Genomic DNA, 14,367 nt, shown 5'->3' on the forward strand with positions numbered 1-14,367 from the left:
GAACATGAAAATTCCTATATCTTCCTTTAGTTAGTTAAGCTAGCAGATATTCTTACCAATTTTTTTGGGAGGTTTGGATCATTGTCAAGTGCCTTCCAAAGTTTCTTCAGCATTTCTTTAAAGTGCTTGAAGCCAGCATCTGGCTTCAAATCATAGAACACTGAGGAGTAGCCAAGAACTGCATCATGAAAACAGGCTACGCGATCCACATCCAAATCATTCTCTCCAGCAGAGATGGAAGCCAAATCCACAAAGACTTTCAACTCATTGATGTCTGAAGTGATAAAAATGAATAACATTTGCTTATAAAACAGCTTAAGAATTAAGAAATCACATTCAATTACCAGCAAAAACACTTATTATTTACCTTCTAGAGCCTCTTTAACCCAAATAACAAAATTCTTTCTGAGGCCAAGCTCCCTAAGGCACAGTCTACGGGCCTCTGTGATGTCCACGAGCACAGTTTTTGCCTGCATCAACTCATTGTCAATGCTGTCAAGACGCTCCTGTTTAAATTCCAAGTGTGTCTGAAAGGAAGAAAGCCTAATGGGTTTACTGCATGCTTTATTTCTTATTAAAAATGCATTTATTTGGCAATAGGAAACATAATGGTAAAAATTTGATGACTTACAGTAACAAGCAACTTCTCCAAAACTTGAAAGTCTCCTCGTAGGCCGAGTGTTTGTTTGACCATCATGACCACCTGAGCTGACTCTACTGCCAGATGAAGCTCATGGTACTGCTCGATCTGCTGGATTCTTGCCTGGACCCAGCAATGGTCATAACTGTGATCCAGTTTGCATATAATTGCAACTTCCGCTTCCAATTCATCATATTTTCCCTTGTAGGCTTTGAAAGTTACATCAACTTCTTCAAATGTTATGCTACCATTTTTAAGCCTTGTGTATATGTTATTGTAGGCATCATAACATGGTATAAATATTTCACTATGAAGATCTTCTAGTGTAATAACCAATTCCTCCTCTGAAGATATTATTCCGTCATCTTTAAAGTTCTTTGCAAACACTGCGGCCTGTTTCACCCAACACGATTTGAAAATGTAGCTGTCTTTATAGCTGTTTAGAACCTCTGCCATAGATCGAACATCATCATCTAGCTCAAAGTAGGTAACCACTGACATTTCAGAAGGAATCTGATTTATTGAACAAATTTCCATGAACTTGTCCAAGTCCATCTCATCAATGTCAATATTATGTTTTTCTTCCAACCCTTCAAAATCAACTGTAAAACAGAACAAATTTTGTATTAAAACAAAAACGTTCTGTTATTGTGATCTTTATGAAAGCAATCTGTTATTGTCAGAAGCTCAGCAGATAATCTAGCATATACTATACCCATCACATGCTCTTGCAGATTGCGGCTCATTGTGATAAGAGCATCCACCAGTGCTCTCTCATGATTTATAGACTTAACCTCCTCTTGTCTAGACTGAAGAAGTCTCCTCATGACAATGGTGTCCTTGTATTTTTCATTCTCACAAAAACAGTCTGTAAAAACAGTAGGGTAATGACTCATCAAATTATTGTATAGTAAAAGGATCAAATCTTACATGTTAGGTGTTTTACCTAAATAAAGCAGCTCAAAGAAAGCACTCCTCTTTTGCAATATGTGATTAAGTAGCTTTATTGCTATTTTCCCAGTCACAAATTGATTTAAAATGTTTAAGAATAATGAGGTTGCCATGGCAAATTTCTCTCTAGCCTCATCAGAAAGCTGATCAATCAATTTTTCATCAGCACCTGCAGAACAAATAAATAAATAACAACATGCTGTTTCTGTCTCATTATTGGTAAACACAGCAACCATATAATTATAATAACCATATAATTACCATGAAGCTGGAAGACATTCTTAGCTGCTGTCCATCCCAGAAGATGTTTGAGAACAACTTCTTCTTCCACCAGATAGTTTCCTTTGTCATCTTTTGGCCAGGACTTAAGGATGATGGTAGACACAAGCTTTCCAAATTTCCAGTTTATCCGATATTCGTTCAATTTCTCAAAAAGTTTCCCCTCGGATTTAGTCTGTTAAAAAAAGTCAGCACAGTAAGTGTACACTTCCCATATTCAATACCACACAAAAGCTACCCTTAACAACTGTTGTACTTTAAACAATGAAAATGACAAAGAACAGAAAAGTCTAACATCAAATACATTTTTTTTCTATGTGCTAACGACTTATGAAACCAAAATTAACATTGTCACCATTTATTCCACTTTGCGTCAAGTTCCCTGGTTTTGCATTAAAATTATGCAGCTCAATACTTGTACAATACTTGATTCTGATTGGTCATTTGCAGCGGTAAGAGGTGAGATGTTCAGAGGTCTTGTTTTATTCAAGCACAACAGCTGTCATCTGCATCTTAATTTACTGACTTTACTGAAAAGGAAATTGGAGGACTTGAGTTCTAAAATTGTTGCAGTGGTCTTGTTGCCATGGCTGATTGTTTTGTATATTGTAATGGATTTTTTTTCCTTGTGGAATGCTTAGGAAATCCTACACAAGTAGGATTTTTAGACAATTTCCACTTAAATATTCCATATTTGTTGTATATATGTTTTGCACAGCCATGTAATAAGGATAACTGTATATTGTCCCTTACATGTTTTCCACAAAGAGAGAAAATAGTTTGAAACTACCTAATTATAGAAATAAGCAAATATCATTTTTGGTTGAACTATACCTTTCAATGCACACACACACAAACACAGGACTATATATATATTATACAATCTATTTTGGTCATAATCCCTAGCACTAAGCATTTCAAGCCAGCAGTGAACAAGCCAGTGAGAATGAAGTGAAAGTACTTTACCTGGCATATTGTGGTAACAGCCTGGAGAGCACACTTCTCGACACTACCCACCAAATAAGGATGGGAGCCATTAAGTTCCTCAATCTTTGAACAATAAACCTGGATTTGATCCAGTTGATCTTCCTAAAAAAAGTTAAAAAAAAATTCAATCCAGATTGCAAGTTTAAACCTGTGAAGATAAGACATTGTTTCTTTTGCTACAGTATATTTAGTACAGTGTTCCCTGCACACCAGTGGAATAATGAAGATATTTAATAAAGTTAATGAAATTGAAAGATTAGTATTTTTGTAATAAAATATGTAAAATAGTGGACTATTTTCCAACCCAACTAAACATGTATACTGGAACCGTGTAATTAATACCTGTTGATATTTCCCCTCAAAGTCTGTTGTAAATGTCTCTCTCCATTCTTTAGTAAAGTCCTTACTCACAAAATCTATGGCTATAATGTTATTCCAAATCTGTCAAAAAGAACACAAAAGAAATAACAATAATTGAAGTAAATTATTAAAGTAAATTGTTCAAGTAAATTGTTCTGCTTACCTCAATTTCTGTCGTGAAGTTGGCACACGTCAAATAACTTCTGTTCAAAAGTCTACCTTTTAAAGTGCGCGTGCTCCATGCTCTGACAGTTTGCTTGGCCTCATTGAGTAACGCAAGTATCTTCTCAGAAAAAGTGTCTGCTTGTTGTGATGTCTTAAAGAACAAAAAATATAACATTTGTCACATTGAATTCTGAATGACTATTGGCTTTAATCAGTACTTTAAAATAAATATGTTATGATTTCAGAATGGAATACCTGGGCAAATTCTAAAACAGAGGCAACAAGGTTCATGCAAGCAATAGGAATATCAGTGAAATTGTGTCCATAGCTGAAGTAATGAACTAGATCACAGATCTTTTGTAGAAGTTTGCAAGTTGCTTGTATGCACTGAATGCCATAATCCTCATTTGGACAGCTACAACAGTAATGAAAGCCAGTTAGCCATTGTATTTGTTTGGATCAGATTTTCTTCTTCTGTATTTTATCTTACATTTTTGCCATGGGCCCCCAAGGCAATAAAATCTAATTTAATGGAAATCTAATGTATTTTAGTGAACTTTACCTGTATTTTGTTTCGAACAAGTAACTTTGAATGTGTGCCAGAATCTCTGCTACACTCTAAGAAAAAATATAATAATCAAAAATGGACAATTCAAACAGCAACATTTTCAGAGTTGCAGATCCTTTTCTTTGCCAAAGATATACAGCAAGTTAATGTAATCTGTTCTGGTTTGTACATATTTGGTTATTTGTTGTGATGGCTTGATACTCACTGTGGATGTTAAGTAGTTTATGTCAGTGGGGCATTTGATGGTGAAAAGCTGTAGAATGTCTAGGAGCTCTGCTTGGATGATAGAGCTGCACTCGACCAACTCATCTACTGTCATCAGATACATCCAAGACCGTGCCAGCAGTTTGTCCACCTCCACCAAATGTCCATGGGTCTTCATGAGATTGAGCATTGCCCTTAAATGGAGGGATTCAACAGACATCAATGATATATTAATCATGTATTAATATGCTCATAAATTAAAGTGGGTTCAGAAGTTTGACACTGACATGATCTAATCTAGAATTGCATTTTGAAACCTACAGACAAATTAAGTACCTTCGGTCCTGGGATCTGGTGGAAGTTATATTAGCTGATTTGAGTCCCTGAAGTCCAGCCCAGCTCATCTCATTTTGTGAGTTGATCTTAGTAGACACTGGCTCAAATGGGTTTGAAGTGCCCTTGAGAAGGTGCAGTAGTGGAATTACAATGATCCATTTGGGCATGTCCTCTGCTCTCACTTTGTTGATCAGTTCCTTCACCATGTCAGACAAGCTGAAGAGCAAATCAGTTATCAAAAGTAATTAGAAGCTTTTAAATAATAATGCTTTTCTCAAAACAAGCTGGATTCAAGTCTGTTCTCTGTATATTAAACCAATACTCTGAGAATTTTATAAACTGCATTAATGCTGATGACTGTGCCATGCTGTTGAAAAATAATTTTGGCAATTTGTAAAAAGAAACACTTTAATAATACTAATGGCCGTCTGAATTGGAGTGGAGCACACAAAGACTAGTTTTATAGTACATTTGAAGGGATATTTTATCCAAATATATATATATATATATATATATATATATATATATATATATATATATATATATATATATATATATATATATATATATATATATTCATCATTTATTCACCCTTCTTTTGTTTTCATACAGATTTGGAACGAAATGAAGGTGAGTAAATTATGATAACATTCTCATTTTTGGGTGAACTATCCCTTCAACGCAATATGCAGTCACTGCATAGAAAAAACAAAAGCATTATCATTATGCTGAACCTCTAATTTTGTATAAAATGGGGAAAAAATAAGTCCATAGTTGGTAATGGGGGAATTTACATTTTTAGTTGATAGATTTCTTTAAAAAAAGAAAGAAGCTTATATAATGCTAAAGAATTTCTTTGCATTTATAATGCATTTCTTAATTTGAATCGTAATTTGTATGTAAATCTGTATAAAAAAATATTTTTGAGGCAGAATTATTTATTTTTTTGTTATATAACTGATTGATAATTTAGTTCTTTTTTAGTTTGTATCTCATTTTAGTTTGTATTCTTAAATGTACCATGTTCTACAGTTTATTTGATGCGACAATCTCTCAGACCATGCAGCCTTGGTCCAGTCACAAAATTTTCACTTTATTAATTTTATTCCAGAAGTGATACATCTCTATAATTTACTTATAACCAAGATAACTATACTCACTTTTCTATTGCTAAGAATGATTCCGTTATGTCTGTCCAGAAAGATAGGAATTTATCTTTAGGCAATCTTGGCAGGCACAGGGCAGTGCAAAGACGAGAAAGAGTTCCCTTGTCTAATTCTAAACGATACTGGTGCCATACATAGAGCATAATAAGGCCAGCCTTCAGTGGCTCCTTGATGAATTCACTCTTTTCCTCGTTGTCTTTCTGTAACTCGGGAGTCACTCGCTCCAGCATGAACTGCTTCAGAAGCTTTCTCACCTGACAAAATAAAAATGAGACGATGTTAGATTTCATGTACAGTAGACATTTGCATTTGAGTGCTAGATAATTTTAAAGGCTTAGTTCCTCAAAAAGTATAAATTCTGTCTTTATGTACTCAAGTTTATGTTTCTAACTTTAAATGTGTATGAACTTCCTCCTTCAGTAAAACACAAAAGTGCAATATTGCATAAAATAATATTACAGGGTAGCTTTTTCTTTTATATTAACCGTGACTGTCAAGTTAAAAAAGGAAGATAAAAAGTACCATAAAAATATCATAAAAGTAGTCAATTTGGCATATGTGCTCTATATTCTGAATGAAGATTTTTGTGAGGAAAAGGCCAAAATTAATAAGAATTTTTTTCCTTTTACCATAGCTCTTAAATCTATGTAAACATGCCCATTGTGGACTTCAGTTCAGCCTTCAAAAATATAATCTAAGATATCCTCCTGACCAAACTAACTGTTCTGTGAGTGGAGCAACTTCCTGAAAGCAGCAGCTAGTGAGTTTGGGGAAGAGAAACCATTCTCCACAGCACTATGGCAGCAGTGGAGTCCTTCAGGTTCCAGGGATCAACCATCTCCCAGGACCTGAAGCGGAACATTCATATTGATTCCATTGAGAAAAGGCCCAGCAGAGGTTGTACTTCCTTTGTCAAGTTCAATTTGCCACAGGCATAACTGACACAGTTTTATTCAGATAAAAATGCCTTAATTCGCAAAACTGTTTTTACACCTGCTTGGAAAGGGTAAATGCAAATAACGGGAGATGGAAATACATTTTCAAATAAATTCCTCCAAGCGTGTCAAAAAATGTTTTGACATTTGTGTTATGGAACAGTAAATCCTGACTAACCAGCAGACCGATCTTCTTCCACAGCATTTGAAATGTTGTTATATGGTCATTCGGAAGTGCCCAAGCAAAGTCTGTCCTCAACATATTTCTGTATAATTGCATCCCAGAACAGTTAAAAGACTGCGTTCCCAAAGAGCAGCATCCACCTCCGAAAGCCTTAACCGTATTTATTGTGTCTCGTCTGCTCATTCTGAGGTGCAAGTAATTTATTATATATGAAAATTATTATATTCAGTACCTTCTCCTACTTTTCTTAGAAATATTATATTCAGTACATTCTCCTACTTTTCTTAGAAATATAGTGCCAGTTTATCAGGAAGTGATGATTTTGTTCTTGTAATGAATTAAACTTCCTAATCGTCGGGAAGAAGGAGGCGGGAACCGGCGGACAATCAAAATGAAACTTTAATTACAAAACAAACACAAAACAGCGCACCAGCCCCTCACGGACGACTGGTGCGCGCAAATAAAAACCAAAACACAACTAAAAGCCCAGGCCTGGTCCTCTCTCGTCCTTCACTGTCGTCGCTCCAGTTTTATATCCTTCCATCTCCTCCATGGGCCTCGAGACCGGCGGGTCGAACAGGTGTAGCTCATCTCCAATCACTCCACCGGCCTCACTCCCATGTCCCTCGGCCCCGCCCCACTCGTCACATACCCCCATTGCCCCTCGCAGGCCGGGGGGTACTCCCGAGACTGCGCTCTACTCCCCAACACCGCTCACGGAGACCTGCGGGAACCTGGGGGTAGGACAGACGAGGCGAGAGAAAAGGAGATGGAAGGAGGAGCGACAGAGACGAGAGAGGGGAGAGAGGAGAAAAAAAAAAAAAAAAAATCCGGTTCCCAGACGCACCGCTGCTCGGCCCTCCACCAGCTGGGCGATCTCCTCCGCGGTGCCTGGCGGTGGCACTGGACGGCCCTCGGCGGACGGCACGACACTCCTCCGCCGCCCGGTGGACGGCGACGGCTCCTCCGGTTTTGGGCAGTCCCCCGTTCCCTGCTCTTCCCCGTTCCGGCGGATGGCAGCAGGCTCCGGCCACCTGGCGAACGGCGCAGACTCCTCCGCTCCCTCACGGACGGCAGCCGCCCCTCCCTATCGTGGGCGGCCGGTAGCGAGCTCGCCCGTCCCCGGCAACTCGCTCCAGCCCACCGCCTCGAGCATCCATGGCGGCACACTCCTCGCCTGCTCGTTGGCACCGCGGATTCACCACAGCGGCGAGGGATCTTCAGCAGCGCGTCCCTCCTTCTCCCGGGTTTCGGAACCATTATAATGAATTAAACTTCCTAATCGTCGGGAAGAAGGAGGCGGGAACCGGCGGACAATCAAAATGAAACTTTAATTACAAAACAAACACAAAACAGCGCACCAGCCCCTCACGGACGACTGGTGCGCGCAAATAAAAACCAAAACACAACTAAAAGCCCAGGCCTGGTCCTCTCTCGTCCTTCACTGTCGTCGCTCCAGTTTTATATCCTTCCATCTCCTCCATGGGCCTCGAGACCGGCGGGTCGAACAGGTGTAGCTCATCTCCAATCACTCCACCGGCCTCGCTCCCATGTCCCTCGGCCCCGCCCCACTCGTCACAGTTCTCTTTGCAAATGTTGCAAATCTCGCAAATGTTTTGTGCTATATTACAATTTTGCGCATAAATTAAATTTGGAACTATAGATGGAAACCCAGTTTATATTTAGATGCTACAGATCTAGAGAACATCCAGGCACAAGAACAGTTTTTACTCCCTGGCTAACGCCACCTTAGAGTAGACCAATTAATATCTACCCGTTTTTATAATTCAGCGCTTTTGTGGTGTTTATGCATAATAACAGAATATATGTTTTTGGAGGAACTAGTCTTGTAATGTATGAATATATTTAATATGTGATGAGTCACATATGGTTTACTTACATCTTTTTCACTGTATTCGAGTGAGTACCATTTCGTATGTGTCTTTTCAAACACAAAAGGGTTTCCATAGACCTCAAAAAACTGTCTGAGTTGACTAAAAAAGTTGCTGAGGTTCATTTTGCTCCAGCTTCTCAGGAGGTCAAAGATAGTTTCCAGCATGACTGTTCCAGCAATTTGTCTCCCCTGGAGTACACCTTTCTTATGATCAGGCCAAACAGCTTTTCTGATCCATTCAAACATATTATTAGATGGTTCTGCACAGATGATATCATCATACTGATGCCATTCCCCTGCAATACACCAAAAGAACAAATTCCGTCTCCAAAAAGTGTGTAAATAAAAGTTAAATATAGACTTCTGAAGAGCTTCACCTACCTTCATCATTTAGGAGATGTGATTTAACAAACAGACATCTGTTGGTGGTTTCATCTGAATCCAATTTGTAGATGTATTCATAACGTAATTCATACTGCTGCTTTTTTGCTTTATACACAACATACTTGTAGGGGATGGACACAGATGCAGCATCAGTTTTTTTGCATACAAATTTCCCTTCAACAAGAAATCCATGCTCTCCAAGATCCCTAAAAATCAAATTATTCTTAAATAACTGGTTTCAGCAACGAATAATAAATTTCTGGTTCAGAAAATCTTAACTAACCGTGTCACAAACAGTTCAACTAGATCTTTTTCCCAGTTACCAATGTGAGCACCAGCTCTTATAAAAATATAATCCTCATCTGGCTTAAACTTGAAGTGTTTTGACAGGACTGCATGAAAGTAAATGGTGAGCTTGTCACTGGAACTTATATGTTGATTTGATGCTGGATTTCTGCAATTAAAAAATATTTATTCAATAATATTACAGAGGGAAAAAAACTGTGTGTCCAAATAGTACTTTCATCACACGATTCAGCATACCTTTTTTGGAGCGTGACACACTGACTTTCTGTATCATCACTTTCTTTCTGTTTCTGGTCCATAGCAGAATCTTTCTTTCCATGATCAGACTGCTGCTGCTTCTAAATGAAACATTAACAGAAATGGTCAACTTTACAGAATTTACAGTAACAGACCAACATATTGGTCCATATGACCAATTTTTGGGCTATCTGAGATTGTTAGTGTTAGATAATAAAATATGTCTGACAGGCTTAAGCTTTATTTATCTCTAATTACAGATCCCAAATTTACACCCATACTTGTGAAAAGAAAGAAAGAAAGGGAAATTTCAGAAAATGCATAAATCACAGATTCATTGTGACTATCATAAATAGGTAAGATTTATTATTTATTTCAATTTATTAACAATAATTTTATTTATAATTTCTATATAAATATTAGTGTTTAATAAACGATTAATCGTGATTAATCGCTTCCAAAGTAAAAGTTTTTGTTTGCATAGTATGTGTGTGTATATATTTATTATGTATATATAAATACACACACAGTATATATTCTGAAAATATTTACATGTTTATGTTTATATTCATTAATGTATATTATAAATAAATATATTTAATATAAAACAACATATTTTTCTGAAATATATACATGGGTGTATTTATATATACATCATAAATATAAACAGCATACATACAAATATTATGTAAACAAAAACTTTTATTTTGGATGCAATTAATTGATTAATCGTTTGACAGTGCTAATAAATATATATGTTTAATTTTGGTTTACCTTAGATTTATTCTGTGGGCCAAACACCATGCCCTGTGATGAATTCTGCGGTTCCTGATTCTGATTTCTGTGAAGTTAATGTATGTATTGACATTTCAATTACAATTACATAAAAAATCTGTTTAAAAACAAAAACAAAACAGTAAGCATTCATCAAAATACATAAAAACATTTGCTTACTTTTTTGTTTTAGGAGATGAGACATGCTGAATGCCTTTACTGGTTTCAGCTTCCCCACTTTTATTTTGTTTTTCAGATGCTGTTTTCTTCTGGCCTGCACAAGCAGACTGCGGCTTCTGCTCAACCTTCACTGAAGAATCCACACTGGAATCGTGATTCTTCTAAATAAACATAAAAATAAATGCTCATCAAATACAGTAACTCCATGTTTGGGATTTCCAGTAACAGACCAACATACAGGTCCAGTCAAGTACATTTACATTTATTCATTTAGCTGACACTTTTATCCAAAGCGACTTACAATTGCTATATCGCTGGAGCAACTAGGGGTTAAGTGTCTTGCTCAGGGACACATTGGTATCACACAGTGGATTCGAACCCGGGTCTCTCACACCAATGGCATGTGTCTTATCCACTGCGCCAACACCACCCCCAACTATGGCCTATCTGAGATTGTTAAGGTGTTAGCTAATAAAACATATGTCTTACTGCCCTCCCCTAAGCTTTAGCTCTAATCCAGCTACCAAATTTACAAAGTAGGTAAAATGTATCATTTGTTTTACTTTATTAACAATAATTGTATAATTTTAATATTTGTTTACCTTAGATTTATTCTGTGGGCCAAACACCATGCCCTGTGATGAATTCTGCGGTTTCTTATTTTGATTTCTGTAAAGTTAAAGTATGTATTGACATTTCAGTTAAAATTATATGAGAAACATGGTTTAAAAAAAAGAAGAAGCATTTAACAAAACACATAAAAAGATTTACATACTTTTTTGTTGTAGCAGATGAGACATGATGTATGCCTTCACTTGTTTCTGCTTCCTCACTTTTATTTTGCTTCTCAGATGCTGTAATCTTCCGGTCTGCATGAGTAGACAGCTGTTTCTCACTCTCCTCAACCTTCACTGAAGAATCGCTACTGGAGCTGTGGTTGTTTTGTGCCCCCACATCATGATCATCTGTCTCCCTTTGATTTCCTGTGCTGCTCTTTATGCTTGCATTCTGGTCCATATCACCATATTGATCTAAAGAAGTTTGTTTTCTTTTGGACAAACTCTTTTGTCCTTTATTCTTTGATATTACTTTATCCTCTTCATCTTTCTGATTTGCTTCCATGGTCACTGCTGGAGAAGCCTTATCAGTACTAATGCTGTTCTGCTCTTGGGTCAGTTGTAACTTAGATGTTTCTGTCGTTTCAGGTGCTACACAACTCTCTTTGCTACTATTAGGCTGCTTATCAGACTGACTTACAGTAGCATCTATGGGTAAAGCAGAAACAACGTGTTGTTTTAGCTCAGCAGTTTCAGTTTCTGGTGGGCTCAGATGAGAGGATGATTCAGCCAGTTTAGTAATGTCATCTACAGTGCAGTAAGAGCCATCACTGTTAGAAGATTGGTCTTCCTCCATTTTCTTTTCTTTTTCAGTCAGCGATATATCAGAGAGATCTGAGGTCAGAGACGAAGGGCCCTCTGCACCACCTGCTTTCTTCTTCTTCTTCTTTCTTTTCTGTCGAAGCATGAAAACAATTGCATTATAAATTACTACAGAATTTCAAAATAAGTATTTCACAAAAAAAAAAAAAAAAAAACGAAAAGAAAAGAAAAAAAAATCCAGCACTATTTAATTTCATTGTCCAGCACCTTTTTCTTTGGGATAGGGATTATATCTTCATTTTGTCGTTTTGGGGATAAATTGGCATTCTGGTAACCCAATGCTTCTGATTCACGTCCGATATCAGTAATTTCTGCATCGGTACTGTGTGGAATGTTTGAGGATGTTTGAAACTTGTCTTGTGGCATGTCTGATAAACAAAAAACAAAGGTCACACAGCAAACTCACATTGGGTCTCATTCACTAAGCATGTGCACAAATTTGTGCTTGAAACCTGCGTATAAACGATTTCACAAATAAATTAATCTGAAAATGATTCACTTAAACTTTTGATTACTTTTTGTTTTATTCTAAATACAAAAAATATATAGTTATAGTTAAGTATATGGAGTAAAACTACTAACCACAAATGATCTGAGATGCAGCTATACTCCCCACTGCATATTGTGTTAGATGTTAGATATACACATATATATATATACACTACATGTTAAATGTCCTGTGTAAATGTCAAAGTACATGTCATTTTATATTAAATCATTTCTTTATCATTTTGTGAAACTTCAATGAAATAAAATGTATGAATAAAAATATGTATTAATAAGTATTTAGAATAGGGAAATAAACAATAGTAATTAACAATTGAAATTACATAATCAAAAATGGTAAGATCTATAAAGACTCAAGCACCCACCTGCTGCATTCTCATTTGATTGACATGTCAGCTTACAGCCACACAGACTGCAGAAGTTTGGTGCCTTTTCCAAAGACACATGACTGCACTCGGGACACTGCATTCTCCGTTAATATCTGCAAAGAGCAAAGGAATGAAGTAAGGGGTTTTTACCCACTATTCCACAATATAATGATAATACATATGTGGTCACATGACTTCTCAGAACTCCACAGTGCTTTCAATTTCCATTTGCATATAAGTCAAAGTTCACCATATAGATAGTGAATTTAGTAAACACAAACTGTGGGAATCATGTGAAAGTAAGAAAACAGCCTATACTTCATCTAAGTGCAGTGATCCAGTTTAAAATAAAATAATATGTTTATGACAATAATAATTATTATGACTATTAATTGCATACAACACACAATTGTATCTGAATTTCAGAAGTCACTAGTTAAAATGCTTTGCAATTTTTCTAACACAAAATAATATCCCGTCAAAAGTTGTAATGTACAAATGAAACGAAGAAAGATTAAAAGAAATACTATGAATTTGAGAATGGCTTAATAATTACATTTCCTGTTTTTCTTTCTTTACTGACAGCAGCACAGGATCTGACATGAAAAACCTGATAATAATGTTCTCTACATTGATTTAAGAATGTTCCAAAGAGTATCTTGTACTTCAGTTTACATTTAAATTTATATTTATGCATTTAGCAGACACTTTTATCCAAAGCGACTTACAGTGTATTCTGGCTAAACATTTTTTTTTTTTTACCAGGAATTAAACCCACAACTTTTTGCTCTGCTAACACAATGATCTACCACCGAGACATTTTTATGACTTTGAAATAATGAACAATTGCCTTCCTATTATTTTTAACAACTGTATTCTACTTTTACTTTTATTGCACTCTTAAACAGTTTTTCAACATTACATGATCATCATTTTAAATTACTTTAGCTAAGCATTCTACAAACAAAAATGATCTATACTCTGAATCATTAAGCCATTGTGATATGCACATACCAGACATTCACTGAAAATAACTTTATCATGATTTTTTTTATATGTTGCTTGACAAATCTTTACAGCCAACAGCTACGTCAATTGGTGGAAAATTAATAGTTGTGATTTTTTATTGATCAATTGACAATTTATTGAACACTGCCGTGTTATCCTATTGTTGATGCCATTTTACAAAAGCAACAAGCGCCACTCCAAGCAATGTTAATTGTCCTCCACTTTACCTTGTGCTTAACTACTGTACATTTCTTAACTTTTATAAAATCAATGTAAATGACTGCCTTCATTACTTCTGGGGAAAATGTACTCTTTTGCAACAAAAAAATAATCAAAAGAACTAATAAAACTACATGCATTAATACAAACATAAAGAAATAAATATGTAAATTTCACCTAAATTAATATATAAATGTGTTAATAAAACAGACCATGCTCTTGTTCTACATGTGCCCATGTACCACTTTGGTGATTGTCATTTTGTAATGATAAAAA

At 36.1% G+C, this 14,367-nt stretch overlaps 1 protein-coding gene across 1 annotated transcript in view; it reads right to left on the bottom strand.

The window, feature by feature from the left end:
• LOC132104442 (E3 ubiquitin-protein ligase rnf213-alpha-like) overlaps positions 1–14,367 on the bottom strand; it is a 133,107-nt gene that overhangs the window by 101,531 nt on the left and 17,209 nt on the right. Inside the window, exons 2-25 of the mRNA XM_059510283.1 lie at positions 12,862–12,977; positions 12,197–12,357; positions 11,326–12,062; positions 11,153–11,219; positions 10,551–10,711; positions 10,365–10,437; positions 9,597–9,697; positions 9,337–9,507; positions 9,051–9,259; positions 8,676–8,965; positions 5,651–5,910; positions 4,491–4,706; positions 4,156–4,348; positions 3,945–4,000; positions 3,638–3,797; positions 3,381–3,533; positions 3,200–3,298; positions 2,837–2,959; positions 1,853–2,045; positions 1,587–1,760; positions 1,356–1,508; positions 632–1,242; positions 368–527; positions 57–274 (exon numbers count right to left, since the gene is read on the bottom strand). Coding sequence (XP_059366266.1) covers positions 57–274; positions 368–527; positions 632–1,242; positions 1,356–1,508; positions 1,587–1,760; positions 1,853–2,045; positions 2,837–2,959; positions 3,200–3,298; positions 3,381–3,533; positions 3,638–3,797; positions 3,945–4,000; positions 4,156–4,348; positions 4,491–4,706; positions 5,651–5,910; positions 8,676–8,965; positions 9,051–9,259; positions 9,337–9,507; positions 9,597–9,697; positions 10,365–10,437; positions 10,551–10,711; positions 11,153–11,219; positions 11,326–12,062; positions 12,197–12,357; positions 12,862–12,964 — 4,842 coding nt within the window. The 5' untranslated portion in view covers positions 12,965–12,977. The remainder of the gene's footprint in view (positions 1–56; positions 275–367; positions 528–631; positions 1,243–1,355; positions 1,509–1,586; positions 1,761–1,852; positions 2,046–2,836; positions 2,960–3,199; positions 3,299–3,380; positions 3,534–3,637; positions 3,798–3,944; positions 4,001–4,155; positions 4,349–4,490; positions 4,707–5,650; positions 5,911–8,675; positions 8,966–9,050; positions 9,260–9,336; positions 9,508–9,596; positions 9,698–10,364; positions 10,438–10,550; positions 10,712–11,152; positions 11,220–11,325; positions 12,063–12,196; positions 12,358–12,861; positions 12,978–14,367) is intronic.

The sequence above is a fragment of the Carassius carassius genome, chromosome 1 (assembly GCF_963082965.1).
Source record: "Carassius carassius chromosome 1, fCarCar2.1, whole genome shotgun sequence".
NCBI classification, from domain to species: domain Eukaryota; kingdom Metazoa; phylum Chordata; class Actinopteri; order Cypriniformes; family Cyprinidae; genus Carassius; species Carassius carassius.